At 38.2% G+C, this 25,381-nt stretch overlaps 1 protein-coding gene across 1 annotated transcript; it reads right to left on the bottom strand.

The window, feature by feature from the left end:
• Nucleotides 1-4,089: 4,089 nt before the first annotated feature.
• On the bottom strand, nucleotides 4,090-20,131 carry LOC139709955 (alpha-N-acetylgalactosamine-specific lectin-like). The gene is made up of 4 exons (XM_071621906.1): nucleotides 19,868-20,131; nucleotides 5,819-5,956; nucleotides 4,702-4,716; nucleotides 4,090-4,101 (listed from the first exon to the last, which is right to left on the bottom strand). Exons 1-4 carry the CDS (start codon nucleotides 20,129-20,131, stop codon nucleotides 4,090-4,092), a joined length of 429 nt encoding a protein of 142 aa, XP_071478007.1.
• Nucleotides 20,132-25,381: the final 5,250 nt, after the last annotated feature.

The raw sequence follows: 25,381 nt of genomic DNA on the forward strand, positions 1-25,381 counted from the left end.
CTTTCTCCATTAAAGGATACACAGTAAAACTTGTGTTGCCAATTTGATTAGGAAAAGATAATATTAGCAGCAAATATATCATGTACCTTTACCCGAGAACATGATGGGGAGACAGTGTCCTAAGCTGTGGTCACATTGGCAAAAGATCATGAAGTTTAAGATAATCTTGAAACATTGCTTGTCATTGGATAAACCAGAGCTGAAAGCAGTTCTGAACCAGTTCTATCTGTTCAAAATACAAGACAAAACATCTTCCTTTCATCTAGCAACTGAGTGACAGCACTTTTTTTTTCTTTCTTTTGCCAAGAATATTCATTTACTATTTGCTTTAACCCGTTGAAGATTATTCTCGGGTATATTTGGGCAGTTGTGTATGGGAAATGCATGTCAGCAAAATCAGCTCATCCTCAATGAGTTAAGAGCACTTTGACGACAACATAAGGCACTGTTCAACATTGTGGTGGCATAATTTCAGAAAGTGTCAAAGTTTGCTGCTTTAGCTGCATGATGATATTCAAAATGCAGTGGGAAAAAAAATCCTGTATTTCAATTTTGTTGTGAATCATGCTTTCACTATTAAGATTTTTATTAACAAATATCAGCATGCTATTATCATAGACTGTTTGCTAAACTTTTTTTTTTCTAACACTACTGCTGTGGAACACATGAAAAGTAGTAGCTCTGCTCACTCCCTGATTCACAATTTAAGGATTTATCATTTTGTTACATTCAAGTCTAGTTGTATTTTCTTCTTTTTGCATTTACATGATATCAGAGACTCATAAGCCACGTAGGAGCTGAGAACTTTGATTCTTTAAATGTCTTTTTTTTATTTTTTTTTTCAGAGGAAACATTGAAATACAGAGCCTTCAAGTGATATTCATCAGGAGGTGTAAAATATTTTCGATCCACTTTATAACTTGAGAATAAAAGACCAATGCATCCGCGACATGTATATTGCACCCATGTGATCCAAAGCATCTGAAATCTTTAACTCAATGAGAACAACAGTGAGGCTGATTCAGCGAAAATTGTGCCCAGAAATAGTTTGCATCACCCATCTGTGTGTGTAGAGTGGATGTTTTTTATTTTACAAAAGGTGTCAGTTTGAACCTACATGTACTTCTTTTTTTTCCGTTTTTTGTGTTTGTTCTTGTTTCTACATTTGTATATCTTGTATGTTTTTAGAGGGATACAGAAGCACACTTGAGACATTTTTATTTAAATGCAGTATCATATTGATGCTTTTTTGACTGTTTTGTTTTTTGTTCTGTTTACAGTTTACAGTGCATTGCATGTAAACATGACAGATAAAGTTTCCACATTAAGAAGTCGTGCAAAGTTTGACACGGTGTGGGCATTCTATCAGGCCCGAGTGATTTCTGTTTCATCAGACATTTGTACATGGGACATGGCCTGTCCTTTTGTTCTTTTTGTATAACAGACATCTAGTAGCCTGGCAAATGTACTTTGTATGTCTCGTACATTATTTTTTGTATATCTTGTTGTAATTTCATCTTATCCTCAACATGCTTATGACAGAGTAATACTCATGATCACTCATAGCTTTATTGTTACCAGGGAAATTTAAAAGGACAATTGTACATGCTGTAGCCATTATGATTATTTTTTGTTTTTCTGGCAAAGTGAGTCCCATAAAATTGCAATTATTTTTCTGTACATTTTGTTGCACATGTAAATACTGCTCTTTTTATTCCAGAGATAATGTCAGTTATCTCATGTTTCCATAGCGACTAAGATAATGCATTTGAGGTTTCTCTTTGGAAATCATGTATTAATCATGACAATACATCACACATACAATTGTCACTGCTCCTTTTCTCTTGCTATCCCAATTGAGCAACTAAGTCTAAAAAATGGATTGTAATATTCATTTGTCAATTAGTATTTTGTTTGTCGGATCGCTGCGTTTATTTGTGAGGTAAGTAAGATTTCAAATGTGAATAAGTTAACAGTGGAATAGGCCATCAGAGAAAAAATCTAATGTCGAGCCCTGCCACAGGGGCCCCAATAGAATAGCATTGCTATGAGCTGTGTAAGATTTTTATGTTGCAGTTGTGATAAAGTTCTGATAAAGTTTCCCCTTTTATTCATGAGTGATAATAAGTCTACAACCACAAACCCAGCCATCATGATAACTCTGCAGTTCTCATGCATACAGTTTAGTGGCAGTTAGCTCAGACTGTTCAAGGCTCATGTTTTTGGTGCTGACGAAATAGAACTTTAAGTAGTAAGAGGCCATAAGTTGGAGAGCGCCATCTCTTGGCCACGCTGAAAAAAGCACTCGGTGTGCTGCAGCTATCAGGGACAGGCTGGACCTCGCGTTGGCTAGTTCTTGGGTCGTGTAAGCTTTCCCCTTCGTGTGGGCCTGTGGTTTTGTGGTGTACGCCTACACTGTCTTTTCACACTTGATTCGCCTTATCCAATTTATGATCTTTATACCACCTGCATCCCTCTGTCTCTCTCTTCCTATCTCTGGAAGAGGTCTTATAAGGTGAGTTACAACCATACGAGAAAAAAAAAGAAAGAAATGTGCAAGACGACTCCAAACTGTCTTCATGTTAACAAAAAAAGAGAAGTAAGAAGAAAATATCTAGAGATTTCACATTATACTTCTGCTTTTCATAGCTATCATTGTAATGAATGGGCAGTGCGTTGTATATTTTCAGTCTTTCATTGTTATGTGTATGGCTATCAACAATTCTGCAATATTGCTCCTTTTTTGTCATTTTGTAAGCTGTTCTCGTAGTGTTGGCTTAAAGTGAAATTAAAATCTTCAAACGCCGATTCTGTGAAGAGTATATTTTGTGCAGTTGTACTGTGCGTATTCGTGATTGTAAGTAGGATGTTTCCCGGTACAGATTTCTTGTTAGGATACAATGTGCTTAGTCTGTTTGTTTGTGTGTTAGTTTGTTTTGCTGTGTGTGTCTTTTAACCCTATAAAGCCCAAGGGGGGTATTGTGCCCCCCCCCCCTACCATATTTTCGTTTGCCACTCCTACACCCTTAACCCGATTTCCACCAAATTTGGTGACTTGTCCTAAAATCTTATTGCGAACATTTTGATGTATAATTTAGCTATGTTCGACATTGCTGGTTGCCATGGCAACCGTAAACTGACAACCATGTTCGTCAGATTTTGCATGATTTTCTGTTCCAATGTCAGTTAACAATATAATAATTGATGAAATGGGAGTTTTCTTGGCTGTAATTTGCCAAAGGACCAAATGGTGAAGTAATTATGATTGTGAATTACTCTGAAATGGTTTTCTTATTATTTCCTTTATTTTTATATGACATAGGCATCAAACAATGGATATAATAGAAATAATCGAAAATACAGCATTTTCCAAAGACTACCCTTTTATTTTGTGTTATCTTTACACAAGCTTTACCTGTAATATCATTTGTTTATCATATTATCAATCTGCAAACTCAAAATTTCAATATTTTGGAAATATGAAATGTGATACCAATATATGTATCTACAAGTATTCCAAGCAATACATCATAGGTTTCATATATTTCTTTATATTGTAGTGAATAGCGCCCCCATATGTTGACCTTGAGAAATTTCAACCATGACTAATAGTGAAGGTTGACTTTCTTTTCCGTTGTGGTAAATATTAAAATGATTGATATGAAATAAAAACATATATGCTGGGGATAAAGAAATACAAAGAAAAAACATGATTTCAGCGTATTTCCTATGTATTTCTTTATATTTTGGTAAGTAGCGCCCTCAGTGAATGGCCTTGAGAAATTTCAAATGTTGGGTCATGTAGAGTATGAGTTGCTCTATCCATGTGCCAAATATGACGGTCATACATCATATAATAAAGAAGTTATATAGGGGGGGGGGGGCACAATGTGCCCCCCCCCCCCCCTTGGGCCTGGAAGGGGTCAAAATAGCTTGGGCTTTATAGGGTTAAGGGAATCATATCCATTAGTTAGATTTTGATCGATTATAATAGGAAAGATTGGTTTTTTAGGTTTTTTGTACAATGCATAGTTTGGACTTTTCCAGTGCTTTGTAGCATTTCTCCTGCATAAACACTTTCGCTCTACATCAGTAGTCTTGCTGTAATCAAGAAGCAAATTTGTAGGAAGTTAGAACCTTTGGAAATTATGTTTGCCTGTTTGCTTGCTTATTTGTATTTTAGTTACACACAACATGAAAATCGAGTGGTTTTCAGCTGCCCCCTCCCACACATACATACACACATACACACACACACGCACGCACACACACTCACACACACATACACATATCAATTCGAAGGCTTATCAAGATAAATGAGGCGAAAGGAGATCTGTTAGTTTTAATATGATATGAGGTCTTGTTGATAATTTGTCCTTTATTACATCCTCAAGTAATTATAGAATTATAGGGAAATTAACATTATGTGTGGAACCAGAAAAAAAAAAAGATCAACAGAAATCAGCCAAACTACCCGATGTCTCAAGGATAAAGCTAGATACTAGTACATGTATATGCCTACGTTTTCCAGCGGCATGATGATGAACCGTTGGATATCATATTCTTCACTGGAGTTTCACCTAACGAGTGTGCACTTTATTGCTATCATTTTTCTTTCCTGGTACTGTATGCAGTATGCTAATATGGACTGCTTTTTGGAGCATTGTTGTTGAACCTGTATTATAGCCTAGATTGTCTCACCTCCCTGGTCTCAACCTGCTCGAGGGAAATTATCATGGAGTTGAGGTCCAGAGTAAAAGCACTTCATATCTGTTTTATATACCGAATGAAGTGAAACAAATTTTTTTGGTCGATCAATCACAATCTAGGTACTAGAACAGATTGATCGTGATATGCGAAGTGGTGCTATGGGTGACTAGTCTTTCTTCTTTATTTTTTTTTTTGTTGTTGTAAGGATATCACGTCATTATACAGGGAGAAATAGGCCCTACAATGTTTGATAGTAAACAAGGTTTAAAGGGAACCCAAACCCAAAGATCAATGTCGTTTGAGTGAAAGAAGCAAAATTAGTAGAACACATCAGTGAAAGTTTGAGGAAATTCGGACAATTGGTGCAAAAGTTATGAATTTTTAGATTTTTAGTGTTGGAGCCGCTGGATGAGGAGACTACTAGAGGTTATGAAGTATGTGTGGAAAACAATATAAAGAAAATTTAAAGAAAATTCCACAAAAGTTCACTTTTTTAGCATAATGATGAGCACTTGACTAACCGATTTCAGAAAGCATGGGGGATGATTGCTATGTCAGTATCAAGTTGATGGGATGTGCAATTTTCATGAAAAGAAGTGAGACATTCAGAATTATTTTCATGAAAAGTGAGACATTCAGAATTATTTTCATGAAAAGAAGTGAGACATTCAGAATTATTTTCATGAAAAGAAGTGAGACATTCAGAATAATTTTCATGAAAAGAAGTTAAACATTCAGAATTATTTTCATGAAAAGAAGTGAAACATTCAGAATTATTTTCATGAACAGAAGTCAAACGTTCAGCATTATTACCATATAAAGCGTATAATCGATGACGTACGATGATAACAAACAGTTTACACTAATACTAATCAACCGTAATACAAATCAAAATCGTTTCAATGTTGGCATGGACTTAATGATAATGTTAACTATCAAAATAACGTCATTAGTTTCTTGTCTTGATTGCATTCTTTCTTTCTTCTTAACGTTCTATAGAAGCGTAAGAAGCACAGATGGTTTTCTGGCAGATGAAAGATGTTTCGGACAAGCAAATTGCGTCGTTCCAGTCACGTGTTGTGTCGGTTTGTGCGTCACGGTACCACACATGACCACAGTCTTCGTTCCCTGTAGATCCACCGTTGCTGGGTTGGCCCTGGATCCATTTGGTGTAGTCCACCGGAGATCCATCGGCCCAGACGAAGGTTCCTTCGCTCTCTATGTCATTCAGTCCGAACCAGAACCCCTTTTAGTACATAATTACAAAAGTGGGGGGAATAAAGAAAAGAGGAAGTGGATTTGTTGAATATCATTGTAACTGTTGCAGCAAGCCTACAATCCACACGAACAATGAGTTTGAGTTTGAGTTTGAGTTTGAGTTTGAGTTTGAGTTTGAGTTTGAGTTTATTTTATTTCACCACGGGTCACTCACTTCAGCCAATGGCTGTTCTTCTGTGAGTCCGTGAAGTAAAAATCATACAATTACAAAATACAACATTTTATACATAGTATAGGAAACGTTAATAAAGAACAACAAAAAACAAAAACAAAAACAAACAAACAAACACAAAAACAAATCATACAGAATCATGCATATTACATGAAGAAAATGGGAATTAAGATACTGAAAAAAAGAAGATTGATGCCCAATGTTACAGTTCTTAAAATTAGTTCTCGGGTGTGGAACATCTAGTTTCATTATTTCTTTTCTCAGTATGTATACTTGTCTGTTTAAATGGAAATACATTACATACAATTTGTGGCATGGTCCTATTTACAATTCTATACATTACATACAATAACGGTTTATCACTTCTTTCAGTAAATGTAAATCTATCTTTAACTTTAGATTTGTTTGTATCAAATCAAATAATGCTTCACTTGAAAATCTCCATTTTACATTCATAGAAACTTTAAGTGCCCTATTTAATAATTTCTGAATTTTATCAATGCGTATTTTCCCCGCGTTTCCCCAAGTTATACTACAGTAATCAATCCTACTTTCAATGATAGTTTTATAAAATATCAATGCCATTTGCTCTGTTATATAAGGTCGAATCCTTTTTAACAAATATAAAAGGGTTTGTAATTTTTTATGCAATGAATCGATTTGATTTGTCCATTGTAAATATTGATCAATTCGCACACCCAGATACTTACAACTTGAAACACGAGTTATAACGGTGTCCTTTATCTGAATACATGGCTTCACTGAGTTGAGTTTCTTTCTTGACCCAATTAAAAAAAATTCACACTTTGTAACATTGGGAGCGAGTTTATTTCTAGTTAACCATCTATGTATCCTCACCAATTCTTCATTTAAAACGTTCGTCAATCTATTCACATCACTACACGAGTAGTGCAGGCAGGTATCATCTGCGTATAATGAGACCTTACATTTCTTTACAGATAAAGGCAAGTCGTTTATGTACAGAACAAAAAGTAAAGGGCCTAGATTTGACCCCTGTGGTATTCCACATGTGATTATCCGTGGACTAGATTGTACACCGTTGATAATAGTGCATTGTGTGCGATTGGTAAGATAGCTCCGGAACCATTCAACAACAACATCACTGATACCATACTATGCGTAGTTTCTTCAGGAGGATACCATGGTCTACTGTATCAAAAGCCTTCTTTAAATCCAAGGTTACTATCCCAACAAAGTTGCCTTTGTCCATATTATCAAGCCAGTCTTCAGTGGTGGTAAGCAAGGCAGTCATGGTGGAATTGTTTGGCCTAAAGCCTGACTGGTGCTCACTAAGCAAATCATTCATTTGCAGATATCCGTAGAGTTGATCAAATATAAACTTTTCTATAATTTTTGTAATAATCGATAATATTGATATGGGGTCGGTAGTTACTCATATAATTAGTTTTTTCTCACCACCCTTGTAGACTGGCGTAGTACGCGATCGTTTCCATGACAGCGGCACCTTACTTTGTTGTATTGACTGATTAAATATATATGTCAGCGGCTTAAAAACATATTCAGCTATTGATTTCAAAATGAAAGCGGGAATATTGTCCAAACCAGTTGCTTTATCAACAGAGAGACTATTCAAACAGCTCAAAACATCTTTCTCATCTATCTTTTTCAATTTAAAATCATTTCCGTTGTCAACGATTCCAGGGTCATTTCTCCCGTGTTCATCGCTGACTTCAATGCTCTCTTGAATAATCTTGCCAATGTTTGTGAAGTGCTTATTGAAGCTATCAGCTATCTCAACTTTATCATAAATGTCCCTGTTTTCATTTGCAATACACATTATTCTTTCAGTCTGCGGTTTCCTAGGTAAAACATAACTCAATGATTTCCATACTTCGCCAGAGGTACCACAACTATTTTCAACACAGCTAGCAATATAATCTTTCTTTGCTTTCCGAATTTCATATGTTACTTTATTTCGCAGTAACTTATACTTATTCCAATCATCAGATAGACCTGATTTCTTTGCTACACGCTTTTGTACGTTCCTTTGTCTGATTAACTCGAGAACCTGCTCAGTGTTCCAAAGTGATTCTTTTTTCTTTATTCGTTTTTTTCCTCAATGGAGCATGCTTGTCTATGATACCAGTTATCACCTCTTCAAACTTATTATACAATTTCTCCACATCAGTTTCTGTCATCATATCATCCCATACTACAGACGATATATATCATTTTTCAACAATTCAAAATCAATCTTCTTTAGATTACGAGAAACCTTATACAAAATAAATGTCGAGCATCTTTTTGAGTGCGTCTTTCCCCAAAGGTACAATACACAAGGTAATGATCACTTAGAGTTAATGGCAATACATCCACCATTCCTATTTTTCTGCTGCATTTGTCATAATGAGATCAATTGTGGAAGATGTAGTAGCTGTATCCCTAGTTGCAGAATTCACTAACTGTTCATAACCATAACATTCAGTTACTTCAAACAACCTTTTAGTTTGCCACGATCTTTTCTCAGACATTGTATCACAATTCATGTCACCAAGAAGTATACATTCATAATCTAAATCTTCTATCTTCTGAAATACATGTACTGATTCAAGCAAATCAAATGCGCTCCGATTTGAGTGAGGAGGTCTATACCACGTAGCAAACAATACTGGTTTTACATATACACGTTTTATTTCAATAATTAACATTTCCAGCTCGGAATTCATCAGATCATATCTTACAATATAATCAACTTCATCTCGCACATATACAGCTACACCTCCCCCTGATCTATCCTTGTCTTTACGGATTATGCTATAGCCGTTACACAGTAATTCGTTATCATGAATTGATTCATTAAGATGTGTTTCACTCAGTGTTAACACGTGAAGATTTTGAGTAGTGAGTAAGCGCAATTCATCAATGTTCTTTGTCAGCGATGCACAGTTTAAATGAGCAATACACACAACACACTCATGAACTCACGCACACAAACACGCACACACACTCTCTCCCTCTCACATGTCTTTGGTCTATTGTTATCATTATTAAAGCAGGGGTTGTGGATTTTCGTGTTTGTTTTTGTTTTGTTTTTGGTTTTTTTTGCGGGATGGGGGGGGGGGTAGAAGGATTGCGCCCTGGGAAGTTGTGTTTTTTTTTTCTTTCTTTTTTTTTAAACTAATTTCACGCTTGGATATTCAAATGATTCAAATGATTCAATTTTTTTTTCACTTTTCTTTTATTCTCCTTTTTATATTCCTTCGATGCTAGTCACTCTGGCGATCACCCGGGAGATTCAACGGGGAATCAGACAGGGAACATCACCGAGATTTTTTTTTTTTCATACTACTACAATGAATTAACGAATGAGCTCCGCTTTAATTTCTCTTGCCCACTCTTCTGCAGTGCGATTTATCAGTACACGCTGTTACGGCACATTTTGGTAAATCGGCACATTTTGGTAAATTACCAAAATGTGCAAGTTACCAAAATGTGCCGTCACTATGTCACGGCACACTTTGGTAACTGCACATTTTGGTAATTTACCAAAATGTGCCGATAGTGCACCTTTATACCTGACGGGATCAACTGTTACCAAAATGTGCAGTTAAAAGTGGATTTGTCTGCACATTTTGGACAATCTGCACATTTTGGTAACTGAACTAAAAACCCATGGATGGGCTTGAGATTTATGATACGGTCAAGGAGTTAAGGTGATATGGTCCTGCGTAAAGACAGGCAAGACACTTATTTAGCTCACCCGAGCTAAAGGCTCGAGTAAGCTATTGCGATTGCTTTTCGTGCGGGTATGCTGTGTGACCTGCGTGCCAGGTGCGTGGGGCTGACAACTCAGTGAAAGAATTCCTCTGAAGGAATGGCAGAAGTACCACAGAATGTCATTAATTTGGCCGCATACGGGGACTGCGAAATACATGCGTGGGAGTTGCCTGCGAGGTGCTGCCGCTAAGGGCCTCCTACTGGCGTTTTGCGTGTACCTCTGCGGGAAATTCCCACAACTCACCCGGAAAAAGTTTTGGTCATGGTGTAAACTTAGCTGCGGGTAAATCGGACTTGCGTGCGCACTTCCAGGCAAATACAGGCGAGATGCGCTAGGTACTGTCAGGTGCGGACCAACTGCGGAGAGCTCCGGGTAGCAAATTTGCTTCCCCGCAAGTCAAACTTCCCCAGATACGGTATGACAAGGCCTTGAGCATGTTCAAAATATGTTCCGAGTGAGTTGTCGGGGTACACGTAGAACACCAGTAGGAGACTCTTACCGGCAGCACCTTGCAGACAACTCCAACGCAGGTACTTCTCAGTACCCGTGAGTCGCTCGTAACAGAAAACGGATCGGTTTCAAAGTTTTCACGCAGGTCAAACGGAATACAGTAAAATACAAGTAGAAGATAAGAAGCTTATCACGCGTCTTGCAAATAAGACGCAAGTGCGAAACTCGTAAACATTCTTGTCCGCCCGCAGAAAATTTTCCTGTGTGCTGAAAAATCCCTACTCGCAACAAGCCCGCGTAGCTTGCCTGGAAAGGTGTGACACGGCCTATACAGGACGTGTCACATCTTTCCGGGCAAGCCTTGCGTGCGACGTGTGAAGAACAATTTTTACTACCCGGAGGTCCCCGCAGATGACCTGCACGTAACAGTATCTAGCACGTATCTCACCCGTAGTCGCCCGGAGGTGAGCACGCTAACCCTATTTACCCGCAACCATGTTAAGGCTTTGTCACATCTTTCCGGGCAAGCTACGCGGGTTTGTTGCGTGTGAGGATATTCCAGCATACCGGACAATTTCTGAGGGCGGACAAGGATTTGGGCGAGTTATGCATGTGTCTTACTTGCTGGATGCGTGCTACTTATGTTCTTCTTGCGTGTATTCTGTGTGACCTGAGTGCCAGGCGCGTGGGGTCTGACAACTCAGAAATTCATCTGAAGGAATGGCAGAAGTCCAGCAGAAATGACAGAATGTCATTATCTTGGCCGCGCTGACCGCATACGGGGACTGCGAAGTATACCTGCGTGGGAGTCTAGTTGCCTGCGAGGTGCTGCTCAAAACTTGGCTGCGGGTAAATCGGACTTGCGTGCGCAGCTCCGGGCAACTACGGGCGAGATAATTTTCCTGCGTGCTGGAAAAACCTTAATCGCAACAAGCCCGCGTAGCTTGCCCGGAAAGGTATAACACGGCCTTTAGGCTGCCGAACTCATTCGGTGGGGACAAAAACCAGCCGCACTTACAATTTGTGGGGGGGGGGGGGGGGTTATGATTGTGGAGGAGCAGAAAGTTACCAAAATGTGCCGTCAATGTCCTGCACATTTCGGTAAATTTACCAAAATGTGCAATTACCAAAATGTGACGTAACATATGCCTTGTTACGGCACATTTTGGTAACTGCACATTTTGGTAATTTACCAAAATGTGCAATTTACCAAAATGTGCCGTAACACACGCTATGATGCATAATATACGCGCTTGGCCTACAAGATGTTGGTACGCTTCATCGTCAACCGGGAATTCGCTGGGACACCTGCGAGTTTACCTGGGACGGTTCGAGGGTAAGATTTCAGAAAAGTCACCCGGCAATTTACCCGAGAGTTTACCCGCGATGCATTTCATGCTTCAGGGTAACCCGCGTGTGTCCGGGAAATTTTGGGTGAAATATTTGCTAAGCATGAAAGGGATAATAGGGCCTACTATTGTCGTATCCCGCAAGCGCACATGCACTGCAGAGGAGCGGTCTGGAGAATTTCAAGCAGGTGATCCCCATTTGATTCTCCGTTTATTTCCAAGGTGATCATCCGAGTGACTAGTATTATTACATATCGTGAAAGGGGTAAAAAAGAAAATGGTGGATTGGTCGCAGCCCACCACCTACCTCCCCAGCCCCGGCTCCGCGACCCCTGTAAAGGTTTGATATATTCGAAAAATGAGACTAAAACGTTTTGGTAGAGGCTACTATTATAATCCGGTGAGATTTTTGTGCCAAAATTGATTTTTTTTTAAGCTAACTTTGTCAATTGAGGTGTTGAATCCCAAAAACTTTGGTTCCATTTTTCTGACCACGTCTTCAGCCGCCATTCTGAATTTCAAAATGGCCGCCTTAGCAAACTGTATTTTTATCCATATCGCTCATTAAGTGAGCATGGTAGAAGCTTCAAATTCGGTGCAAAATGCATGGTTGTGATGTCAGACACTCTGGTATATCTTTTTCTGATATTATGGATTGTTTTGATACAAGTTGTAGGCTGCCATCTTGAATTTCAAAATGGCCGCCATAGCAAACAGTATTTTGAACCACATACAGTGAGCATGGTAGAAGCTTCAAATTTGGTGCAAAATGAATGGTTGTGATGTCAGAAACTCTGATATATCATTTTCTGATATTGTGGATTGTTTTGATACAATTCATAGGGTGACATCTTGAAATTCAAAATGGCCGCCATAGCGTTTTTACCCGTATCTCATGTTGCAATTACAGTTGTATTATAGGAGCATCAAATTTTCACTAATCAGTAACGCACATGCTTGTGGTGTCCAACGTTCCAGTACAGCTGTTTCCTATTGTGGATCATTAGATAGGCCGCAATCGTGAAATTCAAGATGGTGGCTATAGAAAAACATAATGTGGTAAGCGCCTTTGATGAATTTGCCAAAATTGTCCTAGTTAGACCGAATTCATTTTCAGGTCACGCAGAACGAGAGCCATCTCTTAGTTCAAAATGACCGCCATAAATTCAGACTGTTAGGACGAGGTTCCAAAGACGTCATCAAGCCATCTTTCAGGGGCAAAAACTGCGTATGAGGGGGGGGGGGGGGGGGGAGGAGGGGAGGGGTCCTTTACCACTTCCCATAAGTGTGGGAAAGCCTGTACAAGCGTTACATCCCACGTCCCATAATAGCCAGGCGGGCATGCACTGCGTGCTACAGCTATGCGCTTAATACACACGTGATCTGTTTTTGCCTCTCAGACAATACATTATTTGGTGTAGTGGAACGTAGTTAATAGTTATATTTAATCCCAGGTATCAGATATTTGTACAAAAGCAAGCATTGATACGATTGTGGGATCTTCCAAAACTTGATGCTGCCTCGAAAGAATGAAGACAAACAAGGAAAAGTCTCGCAATGGCAAGGAATGCCATGGTCACCCTACCAGGCATCCCTTTCACAAGCTTATTTGTTGACCACAAAAATGAAACAACTCATCAGGGAGCTCATATGGCTGGATGTATTTCTGGAATAACACAGAGTGAACATTGGTGAATAAGGAATGTCAATGAGTAGGTTTTTTTTCCTGATTGCCCTTGTGTGGGTCATCCTCAAAATTATTATCAACTAATATCAAGACTTCCAAGATGCTTACTGCTGTACCGCCAATGATTCTAAAACTACACAGGAGCAATAATAGCTCAGTTCTGTGGCACTTTGGATGCATCAGAATTCCTCGACAATTTAGAACACCATCACATGAGGGTAATCTCAAAAATTGTCACTGCATTGAAATTGATAAATGTGCATGGTGTTTGGCAATCAGGTATCGGGAACATTCAAGGAGGATATTCTAGAAAGAGATAAAAAGGGAAGTTGTCATGTTCTGCACTAAGAATTTGTATCTGAAAGAATTTGAAAATAAAATATCTACCTCGGCTAATATGAGAAAGGCCAGACATTCAGCTCTTGCAATTAAAATACACCGTGTAAAATTGGATCAAATAAAAGTCGAGGACCACAACCTTCTTCTAACACTTCTACCGGTACAACAGTCTGATAGACCTATCATTTTTCAGTCATTGCTGGACGATGCAATCATCGGAAGTTAAACGTTCTAGTCTTCCAAGTAATTCCACTATCACTCTTCATCTTACAATTTTATGGCCTTCTCATTCTCAGTAACAAAGGTTAATTTTTCATACCCATGCATTAGAAACCCACAAAACTGAGCCAAATAATCAGCCTGAAAGTTGAAATACTGATTAGTCAACACAGATACCACATCACAGAAAAAAAAGAAACAAAGGTTCATCAAAGATGCCATAGGAGCTGTCACTCGTCACAACGAGGAAGCAGATATCCTCGTTCCATTTCATGTATTAGATGCTACTTCAAGAGCAACAGGGAATTTTAGAGATATTGATGATTATTTCGTATAGACACTGACATTTTTATTCTAACGGATCTTTGCTTTACACTTAATACTGCATCGCATTTTATCTGCTCCATCACTGGAAAAAGAGATGATAAAGTATATACAATTGCCATTGTTGATAGATTATGTTCGCAAATTGTTGCGAAAAACAAAGGTCTGCTTGGCCATGCCTTTCATGGTGCAGGCTGAAGTTGAAAATTTGAGGATGTCTCAAAGAGCAGATGGATCAAGAATTCTCTAAGCCTTGAATCATGCAGAATGTGCAATGACACAGTCCATGCCTTCCAGAAGTTGGGTGTGGATGACTTCAACCTGGACAATCTCCCGCTTTGCTCTCGTAGAGTCATGATACAACCAACACATCCAGAGAACAAACCTCGTTTAACTTTCACAGCCTAATTTGTGCCTCTACTTACAGGGGAATATTATGGTACACTGTAGTTATTTCCAGCGGATATACGTAAACTGTGCAATTAAATGCTTTAAACTTCCTACACCAAAGGTAGCCACAGAATTCATTATCATCTTCATATAGCAAGAAATGCAAAGCCATTTGTTTCTGGAAGAATTTAGAACCAATTCTCCCCTGTGTACAGCCCTATACAAGTGCTGTGACTTCGAAAACACATGCAGGGAATGAGCCTACTACCCTAAGACATCAACTAAGTACAGGCCCGTAGCCGGGGGGGGGGGGGGGGGGGGGGGGTGCGTCGGGTGCGTACGCACCCCCAAATTCTGAAAGGTCCACTTTTTCATAATAACGGTTTTTAGCAATTCTCAAGATAACAATCCAAATAAATATAAAGACACATTATATGCTACGTAAATGTGGAAGAGTACGTTTAACAATGTTAAAAATAACTGTACGAAACCCTTTTGTTGTATGAACCATCGGATCGTCCCCATGCACACAAACACAAATGTTATGTATCAATTTGTGCGAGCTATTATTATATTGGCACTGCATGCCATGGCCCTTGGCGCGTGTGACCGGTGTTTTTTTTCCACTGGCCGCCCGAGTACGTGCTATTCGTGGATGACATTGAGGTTGACACTTGCATTTTTTCACAGGAACAGAGGTAAGTGGATGAAAATCTAATAGCCTCAAGTTTACATATATGATAAAAATTAAAGAAATTTCCTCGAAATTACTATAATCGAAAACATGAGACATTTTATATCTACGTCTCACAAAGATATAGTACATGTATATATAAGTACATGTTGGCATGATAATGCCTGGGGATAGATTATTATGTCAACTATTTTCCATTATGAATGCATGCTCCAATCAAATTGTGAAAAGGTGGTCATGAATTAGCATTTCTTACGAACGATCAGGAGAGACAAAACAAAATGAAAGGCCTGTCTTACTCCAGTTCTCTTGTAACACTCATTGGGCCATTATGCATGCCCAACGAATTATACTCTCTAAAAAAAATCGAGTGAAAATTTTCACTCTAAAAAGAGTGAATACAAAAAAGAGTGAATTTCGAGTGAAATTAGAGTGAATTTTGAGTGAAAATGCTCATTTTCACTCATTTTGGAGTGACGTCAGGGATCACTCCAAAATCTTCGAGTGATCCCTGACGTCACTCCAACATACAGTAAACATTGATTTGCCTGAAAAGCTGCCTGTAACCACAGATATTAGCTGAAAAGCAGCCATTTTGAATGATAAAATGGCAGCCTTTTAGAAATGATCTGCAATTTTAGGGAGGGGATCAAAGTGAATCTGAATGTTCAACATCATGAGACCGGTTTATGCCCGAAATGTGAACTTTCTGTATTATTTACAACATGAAATATGGGTCAGAACATACATTCTGGTATGGCGGCCATTTTGAATTTCAAGATGGCCACCTATACTATCAAAATGGACCATCATTTCAGAAAAAGATGTTTCAGAAAAACGGATAGCGTGCTCATGCTCTTTTCCCCAAGTTAGAACCTTACACAAGGCATACGATTATGGCTACATAGGCTCAATTATATTTGCTATGGTGGCCATTTTGAATTTCAAGATGGCCGCCAACCAAAATAATCCATCATTGAAAACAAAAATGTATATATTAGCATGTCTGACATCATACGCATGCTTTTTGCCCCAAATTTATACTTTCCATTACGCTTACAACCTGAGATACAGCTAAAAATACATTTAGCTAAGACGGTCATTTTAAATTTTAAGATGGCAGCCCTCAAATTGTATTAAAACAACCTACAATGTCAGGAAATAGTGTATCAGAATATATGACATCATAAACGTGCTTTTGCGTCAAATTTGAACCTTTTATGATGCTCACATTACGAGAATTGGGTTAAAATACAATTTGCTATGGCGGCCATTTTGAAATTCAAAATGGCGACTGAAGACATGGTCGAAAAAATGGAACCAAAGTTTGTTGGATTCAGCACCCTCTAATTGACCAACTTTAATAGCCAAAGAATCAATTTTGGCACGAAAATCTCACGGGATCCAATATTTCGACATAGCAGACCGTATAATCTTGTGTAAAACAAATTTGCAAGACTGCGTGCACAGTCTGGGTATATAGACAATAGCGTTGCTATGTACTATTCGAGTCAAATCCGCATGCGTTCGGCTGCTATGTATGGGAGGCATAATTATCCAGGGAGATATAGCCTATTATATACCTCATATATAGAATTCTCTCATCTGATTGGTTAAAAGTGGAGTCATAAAAATAGCTGTGCCCCATTTTTGATCAAAATGACGTCATGATTTACTGTGCCCTGTACATTGCTGTAAATAGGTTTGGAGACAGTCGCAACCCCGTACACATAGATCACTCATACGCGCGCACCAATGATACAACCGCCGCACAGTGGGCCAGAATGAGCTCGAAAGTGCGCCAAAATTATATTCCGTGGTTTCTTTTTACCCAAATTTGGTGTGTAGGGGTAATTTGGAGCGTAGAATTGATTGAACATAATTTCAAACTCATATGACGTCACTGTGATGCTGTTTTTTCATTGGCTACCAAAAATCTGTGTAAATGACGAATAAAGCAATGCAAATCTTAGGCTGTTATTTTTTTTTTTAAAGATTAATATTTATCTTTTCACATTCACTGACACTGCTTATATACTACCATTGAATACACGATGCTTACATGTCACAGAAAGTGTGTAAACATTCGGGTTTCGTTAAAAGAATCGAATTTATGCTGAATGTTCCATATTACACACGTACTGCAAAATGATACTGTTGTCCGTGTAAACTAGTTACAATATAGGTTTATGATGTACATGTATGAACGCTGTACTTCTGGGTGAATTTATTCACTTTATTTTAGCAGGACATAAAATAAAATGTGCGATATAAAATCAATCTCTGATATAGTTCTTATCTCTCTACTTCATAATTATAACCTTAGGTCTATGCCATATCAATTCATGATTACAAGCGCAAAAACCACTTTGTCTAATTTTACTGGAAAAATAACAAATTGTGAAGTCAGTAATCAGGAAAATGACAGGTTATGATTTAGCAGCCAAGAATGAGTCTGCCGTGTATAAAAGTTTACTTGGAAAAGTTTTTTTTTTTTATTTTGATGAAAAATTTATCGGAATCACTATCATATGAAATTATTAATTCATCCACGTTCCACAATAATTTTTTTTTTTCTCATCAGTCGTCGGAAGCAAAGTTTTTTTTTTTGTTTTTTGTTTTTGCTTCCGACAACCCATAAAGTGTATGGGATCACAGTCTGATGAATCCGACTTGTATTGGTCGCCTATCAGGTCAATGTCAGACATGTCACGCATGATCCGATGAGGCAAGATCGTCCGATGAGGATCACGCGAGCAATGTCTGACAATCACCTGCAATCGGATTCACAAACTGCGATCCTATACACTTTGCTGAGCGGCCGGAAAGCAACAGACTTTGTTTCCAACGAGTAATCGATGAGAATAAAATCTCTGTGTTTTGGTGTATAACGTTCTATCTGCATATGTCAAGAGTAGGATCGAAGTATTTAGGTGTCCACACAGTATGTAACGCAGTGGAAATAGCTACGTTTACAGTAGTGGCTATGACAATTATGAACAATAGGCTATATGGCCTTGGCTATGTGCAATTATGTACTCTTTTATCGTCTGAGGAGGGGTCTTTTAGGTGCCAGACTAGCCCTATACAATCTGTTTGCCTCTTTTTCAGTGTTATTCATGTTTCTGTGCCTTTAACGTGCGAGAAAAAAAAAAAAATTTACAAAAGTGCCGCCCTCATGAGGCCCCGTATGATATAACAGCATTCCTGAGCGGCTGCAAGGTCCAAAATAGACGTAATGTGTCGCGGAAAATCAGCTCTAACACAAAAAGTGGCGAAAGGTGGCAGCCAAATCTGGTATCAGCTTAAAGCTGAGACATCAAGGAATGTGGTGGTAATAGAATTTAGTTGGAAATCCGTGGCAATCTAAACTTTTCATTAGGGTATATTAAAAAGACAAATGATTAGCCTCTTTTCCAGGATATTTAGCGTAAAATATTCATGAACATTAAGTTTCTTTGCATTTTTACGGCATTCATAACGTAAAATGAACTCTGAGAAATATGTGGGAGAAATTACAGGTTGATATCTCAAAAACTACATGTTGACATTACTTATTTATTAAAGAGGTTACAATTTGCTTTGAAACTCTTAAAATATTGTATTTTGCTACTTCAGGTAGGAAATATACCCCTTTAATGTACATACCTGATTTAAATATTTCAATGATAAATTCCTCAAAGTAATAGCCTCTCAAGGGCGCATGTCAAAAATTAAAAAATCCCAAGTGCCCAAAGTGACTTTTGGCGCACTTTGGTATCTCTCTGGCCCACTGTGCGCCGTGCTGTCGATCAACGTTGATTATACGAGTGCTACGGTATCTATATTTCGGAATCTATATTTTCAGTATATAAAACAAATAATGACAGCTTGATATTCGGGGCACAGTTAAAATCATGTAGGCCCTCGGTGATGTGAAAACCATAACTTTGCCCTCGGCTTCGCTTCGGGCATAGTTATGGTTTTCACATCACCTTGGGGCCCCGTAATTTTAACTGTGCCCCTCATAGCAGTCATTATTTGTATTCTACAGCTCCTAATTATTGTAGGACTTATTATTAACTAACACAAAACGAAGAACCAGTTATGCTAAAGCTGCACAACCATTGATGGCAGTGTTTCTCACGTCGTTTCAAACAGCATGTTAGGAAAGTCGGTACAAGTTATAGATGCCGCATAATGCGGGAGCCATCTCTCATGTCAAAGTGGACAGCTCCGGCCTGTACGCACCATGTTTATTCCGACTTGTTGACAAACAGGGTAATATACGACCATCATATTCTACAAACTTCCTCAAAACCGGCCATTAGAATTTGACAGATTTTTTAATGAAGTTTACAATTCTGTTAATCGTAATGGTATCAATTCACGTTCGCGGTCGCAGCCGCAGACGCAAATTTGACGAAGTAATAGGAATAGGATTTCGCCTTTCAACTATTCTGTCCGTCCTATTTTGCTGTATAATGCATTTAATCAAAACCAACCTTGGACTTACCCAAACTGGTGTAGGAACAGATGATCGCCACAGTTCGTACAAGAAGTCATTTTCTCCCTCGCTGTGCACTGACGCCAGGTTTCCCCCATGGTTCTGGCAGTGGTCCTTCGCAGCCGCCCATGTCTTCTCATCACCGAACATTCGGTAGCAGTAGTCCCCGTACTGCGTCCAGAGACTCTCGCAACGCATGGACAACTGCGTCGACAACTGCACTTGCGTGAGTGCGGCTAGGACGACTAGGGTAAGAGTAGCTGCTGCATGCATGGTCTCTAGTGGATGTCTAATCTTCTGCACTCCAGAGGCACAACCCCTTTATTTCTTTTTTACATGAATCTTATTGCTGGATGAGATGGAAAATAAAAGAGTATAGGAGGGTTATGAATGCAGGAGTTGGAAAGGATTTGACTGTAAAACAACTGATGTTGAACGAACTGACCACCTTTTAGGAAAGGTAGTCCATCTGTTCTTCTGTTCTTGTTATCACAAGAACCGGGAAAAGATTAAGTATTGACTTTGTTCCACTATCTATAGTTATTTCCAAATCTCTCGAGAAGTGTTCAAATGACAAAGTAATTTTCTGCATCTGATTGAGAATAATCTATCACCTAAATGCCAAGGAAGCACACAATCAAAAGATATGTGCCATAGCTTTGAGTGAGGTAGTAAAACGAGCAGGGCATTCAATTCAAAACGCCAATAAAGGAACACTAATTTCTTTCGAAAACTCAAAAGTTTGCTGTTCAAAACATTCCTTTTTAAAATTCTGTCTGGATGTAATGAACTTGATATCAAATTTTCTATTTTGAACCAAAAAATAAAGGTAAAGTGTTGGGAATAAAAATCGACTGTATACATGTGTAGGCCTACTGATTGATTGATTTTTTTATTGTTATCATTATTCATTGATTTAGACTTTTCTTTTCTCAAGCGATAGCGAATAGATATACGATAATTTTGCTCGGTGTCCAATGACAAGGAAAAGTCACTCTGATTCGTAGTTTCGTATCATAATTATTTGGTAAACTCGATGGCACATAACGGTTTTACATTGTGTGCCATAATAAATATATCCTTTAGATAGGTCAATGCCTATAGCAGTTAAAATTCTTGTACAGTATTCGTTACGAATGAGATATTTAATTTTATGCTGCATGCGTCAAGCCACTTACCTTGAGAGAGCGAATTGAGTCTTCTTCGTCAGTGAGAATCGTTTGTTAGTATAAGGGTCGAGGAAGTTTGCAGTCTTTTATAGAAAGTGGAACTCTGTGGTATGTATATATCTCTATGCCCTGAATGCAGCCTCCGTCATTAATGAATGTAGATCAGCAAATATTGCGTGTTAGTATCCCATACCTTAATAAATGCTCCTTGACATTTATTGACAGACTGATCATTCAGATGATTGTACCTATTCCATAAGCCCCCTCTTATTGAGAGAATCGTTTTCAATCCTGCAAGTTGCCCCCACCCACATCCAGAAAACGAATCGACGTCTCTGGTTCAAAACACTCCTCGATTTTGACATTCTGCCAGGATGACTCTGTTGATTTAGACAGATAATCATTAAAATGATAATTATGAGCATAATCATAATCATGGTCACCAAAATATTTGCTAATCGGCTTGCGCGTTAGTACAGGTATATTCAACCAGCAGATATTATCAAAGTGTATATAGTTGGTCTCTCATCATATTATTGAACAATGCTGGAGTTGGCTCAGTCGGTAGCGCGTCTGCCTCACGAGCACGCGTATGGAAACGCGGCCCGGGTTCGAACCCGAGTCTGGACTGAGCAATGTTGTGTGTAAGCATACCGTCCCCTCTGGCAAGAGGCAAAACACTCTGTCCCTCGGATAGGACATGAAATGGAGGTCCCGTGTATGAGAGAGTAATAACTCATGCACGTAAAAGATCCCGCTTCATTCATTCATCGCAAAAAGCAGTACAGGGTGTTTAACCCGGTGAAGTGGTTCCACCTCACATCCAACTGGACATCATGGAAGACCAGCTTTTTGATAACGTGGCTGAATATGGGCTATCCAGCCATCTCTCAGATGGAAATGAACAAACAAAAGTAAAGAGTCACTGCTGCACTGATATTCAAGTGAGTGGTATTGTCTCTTTATCCAGCTCTCTCAGATATTCACGAGAAAGTTGGTTCTGGAATTATAGGTTCCGTGACACTGTCTGTGTGCCCCTTCAATATGATCCGACGACATTGCTCTCCCGGCGATTGCTCGAAGAATCAAATGCGACATTTGCCCCACCGACATCTGCTTTGCTGACAATTACTAGAATTTGCGTTTACTTCGTTGATGATTTCTCCAAATACATGAGACATTTGCCTCGAGACAATTTACACCGTATATAAGTAATATATATATATATATATATATATATATATATACCGATTTTTGAACTCATGCTCTTTTTCCAAAAAAAAAGGAACACAAAGAGGGATAATATAATATATATATATATATATATATATATATATATATATATATATTATATATTATATATATATTATATATATACCATATACGTGTGTATATGCCATATATATATATATATATATATATTAACAACAAAATTATTCATACCCCTGAGAAATAATTAGTTTTGAGCGGATTTCTTACAAGTGAAGGAAGGAGTGATGGTGATTGGGTGTTAAATTTTTCACCTCATTTGCATAACAATAGAAATGTTGAGATATAGCACCCAAACAAATTTGTTGTTAACTGTATATATATATATATATATATATATATATATATATATATATATATATATGTATATATATGTTGATAAGGTAGTCCACGTGTTGGCACGATAAAAAGATAAGTAACAAAGCTGCAACAAAGTTCATGCTGTATTCACCAACGGTTTATTTCTTCACACAAATTTTCGAGCGTCTCGCCGCCCTTTCTCACATGTATATGTGCTTTCGGTGATGACTCTTCTTAAATTGGGATCCTTAGAAATTGGGATCATTTTTTATTTTCTGCCTGCAAAGACTGCATCGTACAATGAAATAAATCGAGAAGCATTTGGTAATGTTGCCATTTTCGGAGCAATTTATTGTCGGTGAAGAATAGGCGTAATTCTTAGATTAAGGCGAATTAAGACGAACCCGTAAGAGATTCCATTCAAACTTTATATACTTTACAGGCATACAAACCGAACGGCTTTGACATTGTGGGAAAAAAAAAAATCCTAGATTTATTTGTTGCTCTGGACATATAATTACGTTGTTCGGTCGAATTTCATGTCTCTTTATTCAAGTATCATTATCTCACTTTGATAAACTTCATGCATAATCATTGCAATTCCATCCAAAAAAAAAAATGAAGTAGATGTTAAATCACGAAAGTACAAACTGTTATACAGACAAGTCATGTTCTCTATAGAGAATAAATTCATGGTTATATGATAACGACTCAACATGTTCAGTTCCAAGTCATCCGGTCCATAGTTCAAAATGCAATGCCCATATGACAACACCTGATTAAAACCTTTGTTTCTTTGTTCCCTGCAATCATTCCTTTGAACGTTTGTTTACAGGCGTCGCATCTATGTACACAATCACAATTATAGCAGGAAGTTGAAAAATAAATGTGACGGCGAACCATTCTTATCTAGAAGAAAAAAAAAACGAATAAGGGCGTATTGCAGTAGTTGGAGGAGCTATTACATGGGGCACGGCATCATCGACAGCGGGGAAAAGGAATGTTGTGATACAGTTCCGCGAATGCATGGAATATGTAGGGTCAGTTCCATTCACTGAGTTTGCTTTTTATACCCAGAGTGCGTAAAAATATTATTGTAACAGTATTCGTAATTTTGAAAGAATCGTAATTCCGGAGGTACGTTATTCTGAGGGTTCGTTAACAAACAATTAAAAAGAAAATAGTTCATAATTTCGAAGATTCGTTAAATCCGAAAATGAAAAAAGGTGCATACAGTATTTCGAAGGTTGACACACCTTCTTTTCATTTTCGGATTATCTTCGCCCCTTCCCCTAACTCATGGTCTGCTTCGCTCGTTGCATACAAGGATTATAGGGCCTATAATTGATGATCGCTCTTTAGCTACTACAAAAAAAAAAGATAAATAAAAACTCTGCCCTCCATGCTATTTATACAGAACCCCTTAATATGTTATCATAGGTTGAGTTCAGTCCATGACAAGTACTTCTTTGGGGGCGAGGAATCAATCTATAGAGACTATTTACGATATCGATTACTTTCCCCCTGGCTCTTTGCTATTATACACAGAAAGCTCTTGCTCCATGCCTTTACACAGTATTGCCCTACAGGTCACGTGTGGGGTCATCCCACTAAGACCGGCATGATACTTTCATCTCAAATAGCAAAGTATACATTCCTATATCCCTCTCAACATTGCAATGACATTCATTTAAATAACTTGAAGCTACTTAATTGTCGCTCCTAGATCTATTCGACACCACGGCCCGGATATATTGATATTGATATATTGATTATATATTGATTTCTCTGCCCAAGCTAAGCATGGACATCACTTTTTTCGTTTAAAGCAAACATGAAAAACATATTATATCAAATCATGGGAATTAGCTGATATCTGACTATTGTAACCAAAAACGAAATAGTTTTAATTGTTTTGATACCTGTCCGGCCCCTCCAGTCTCCTTACATCAAACTATTCAATAAACATATTTAAGTTTTCTTAATTTGAAAGGCATCTAGATAAGTATCGTGCGCATGCTGGGCTCTTTCACTCGCACCGGCACTCACCTCACTCACCTCATTCTCTGTACATTATAGTGGCTATACAATTTTTGTTGTCGAAATGTGATGCCAGAATGAGTCTGCTTTTTTCTTTCTTTTCGATAAGTATACATGATGCATGTTTTGCCCATTTTCTTTTTTCTCCCTTCTCTTTCAAGGCTGTCGTATCTTCAAGCTATACGCGTATTTGACGACAGTCTTCTGCATTCACAATCCCAATACATGCGCCATAATTCAGTCAGATTCATTTCATTCCCAATTGACGTGTTCTCTAATTCTTTTCTCTTATCTGTACATGTATATTTCAATTATGTTCGGATGTACACACTGCATGTTTTATTGTCTTGAAAACAAAAAGAAATGACTGTATTTCATTTGTAAAATATGTTCTATGCAGAAAATTCCTAATAAATTCATTTGAATTGAATTGAACTGAATTGAACTCTTCAAAATGCACACTCACAGAGAAGTCTCGAGTTCCCATTGTGTGCTGCATGTAAATCCCAAGTCTCTGATTCATTATCTCCAGCAGTCTGACTCGTAGTCCAAAAATGAAATAAACATTATGTGGGTTTGCTAATCCGAAAATGAAATAAGGTTCGTTATTCCAAAGATTCATGAATCCGAAAATGAAAAGAAGGTGCGTCAACCTTCGAAATACAATATGTCTTTAAATCTTATTTTCATTTTCATTTTCAGTCCAATCGGTCAAGTTGGGAATGGGGAACAGGTCATTATCAAC

Source organism: Diadema antillarum, unplaced genomic scaffold (genome assembly GCF_040938485.1).
Source record: "Diadema antillarum isolate AM-2024a unplaced genomic scaffold, OU_Dant_1.0 seq00001482_RagTag, whole genome shotgun sequence".
Taxonomy (NCBI): Eukaryota; Metazoa; Echinodermata; class Echinoidea; order Diadematoida; family Diadematidae; genus Diadema; species Diadema antillarum.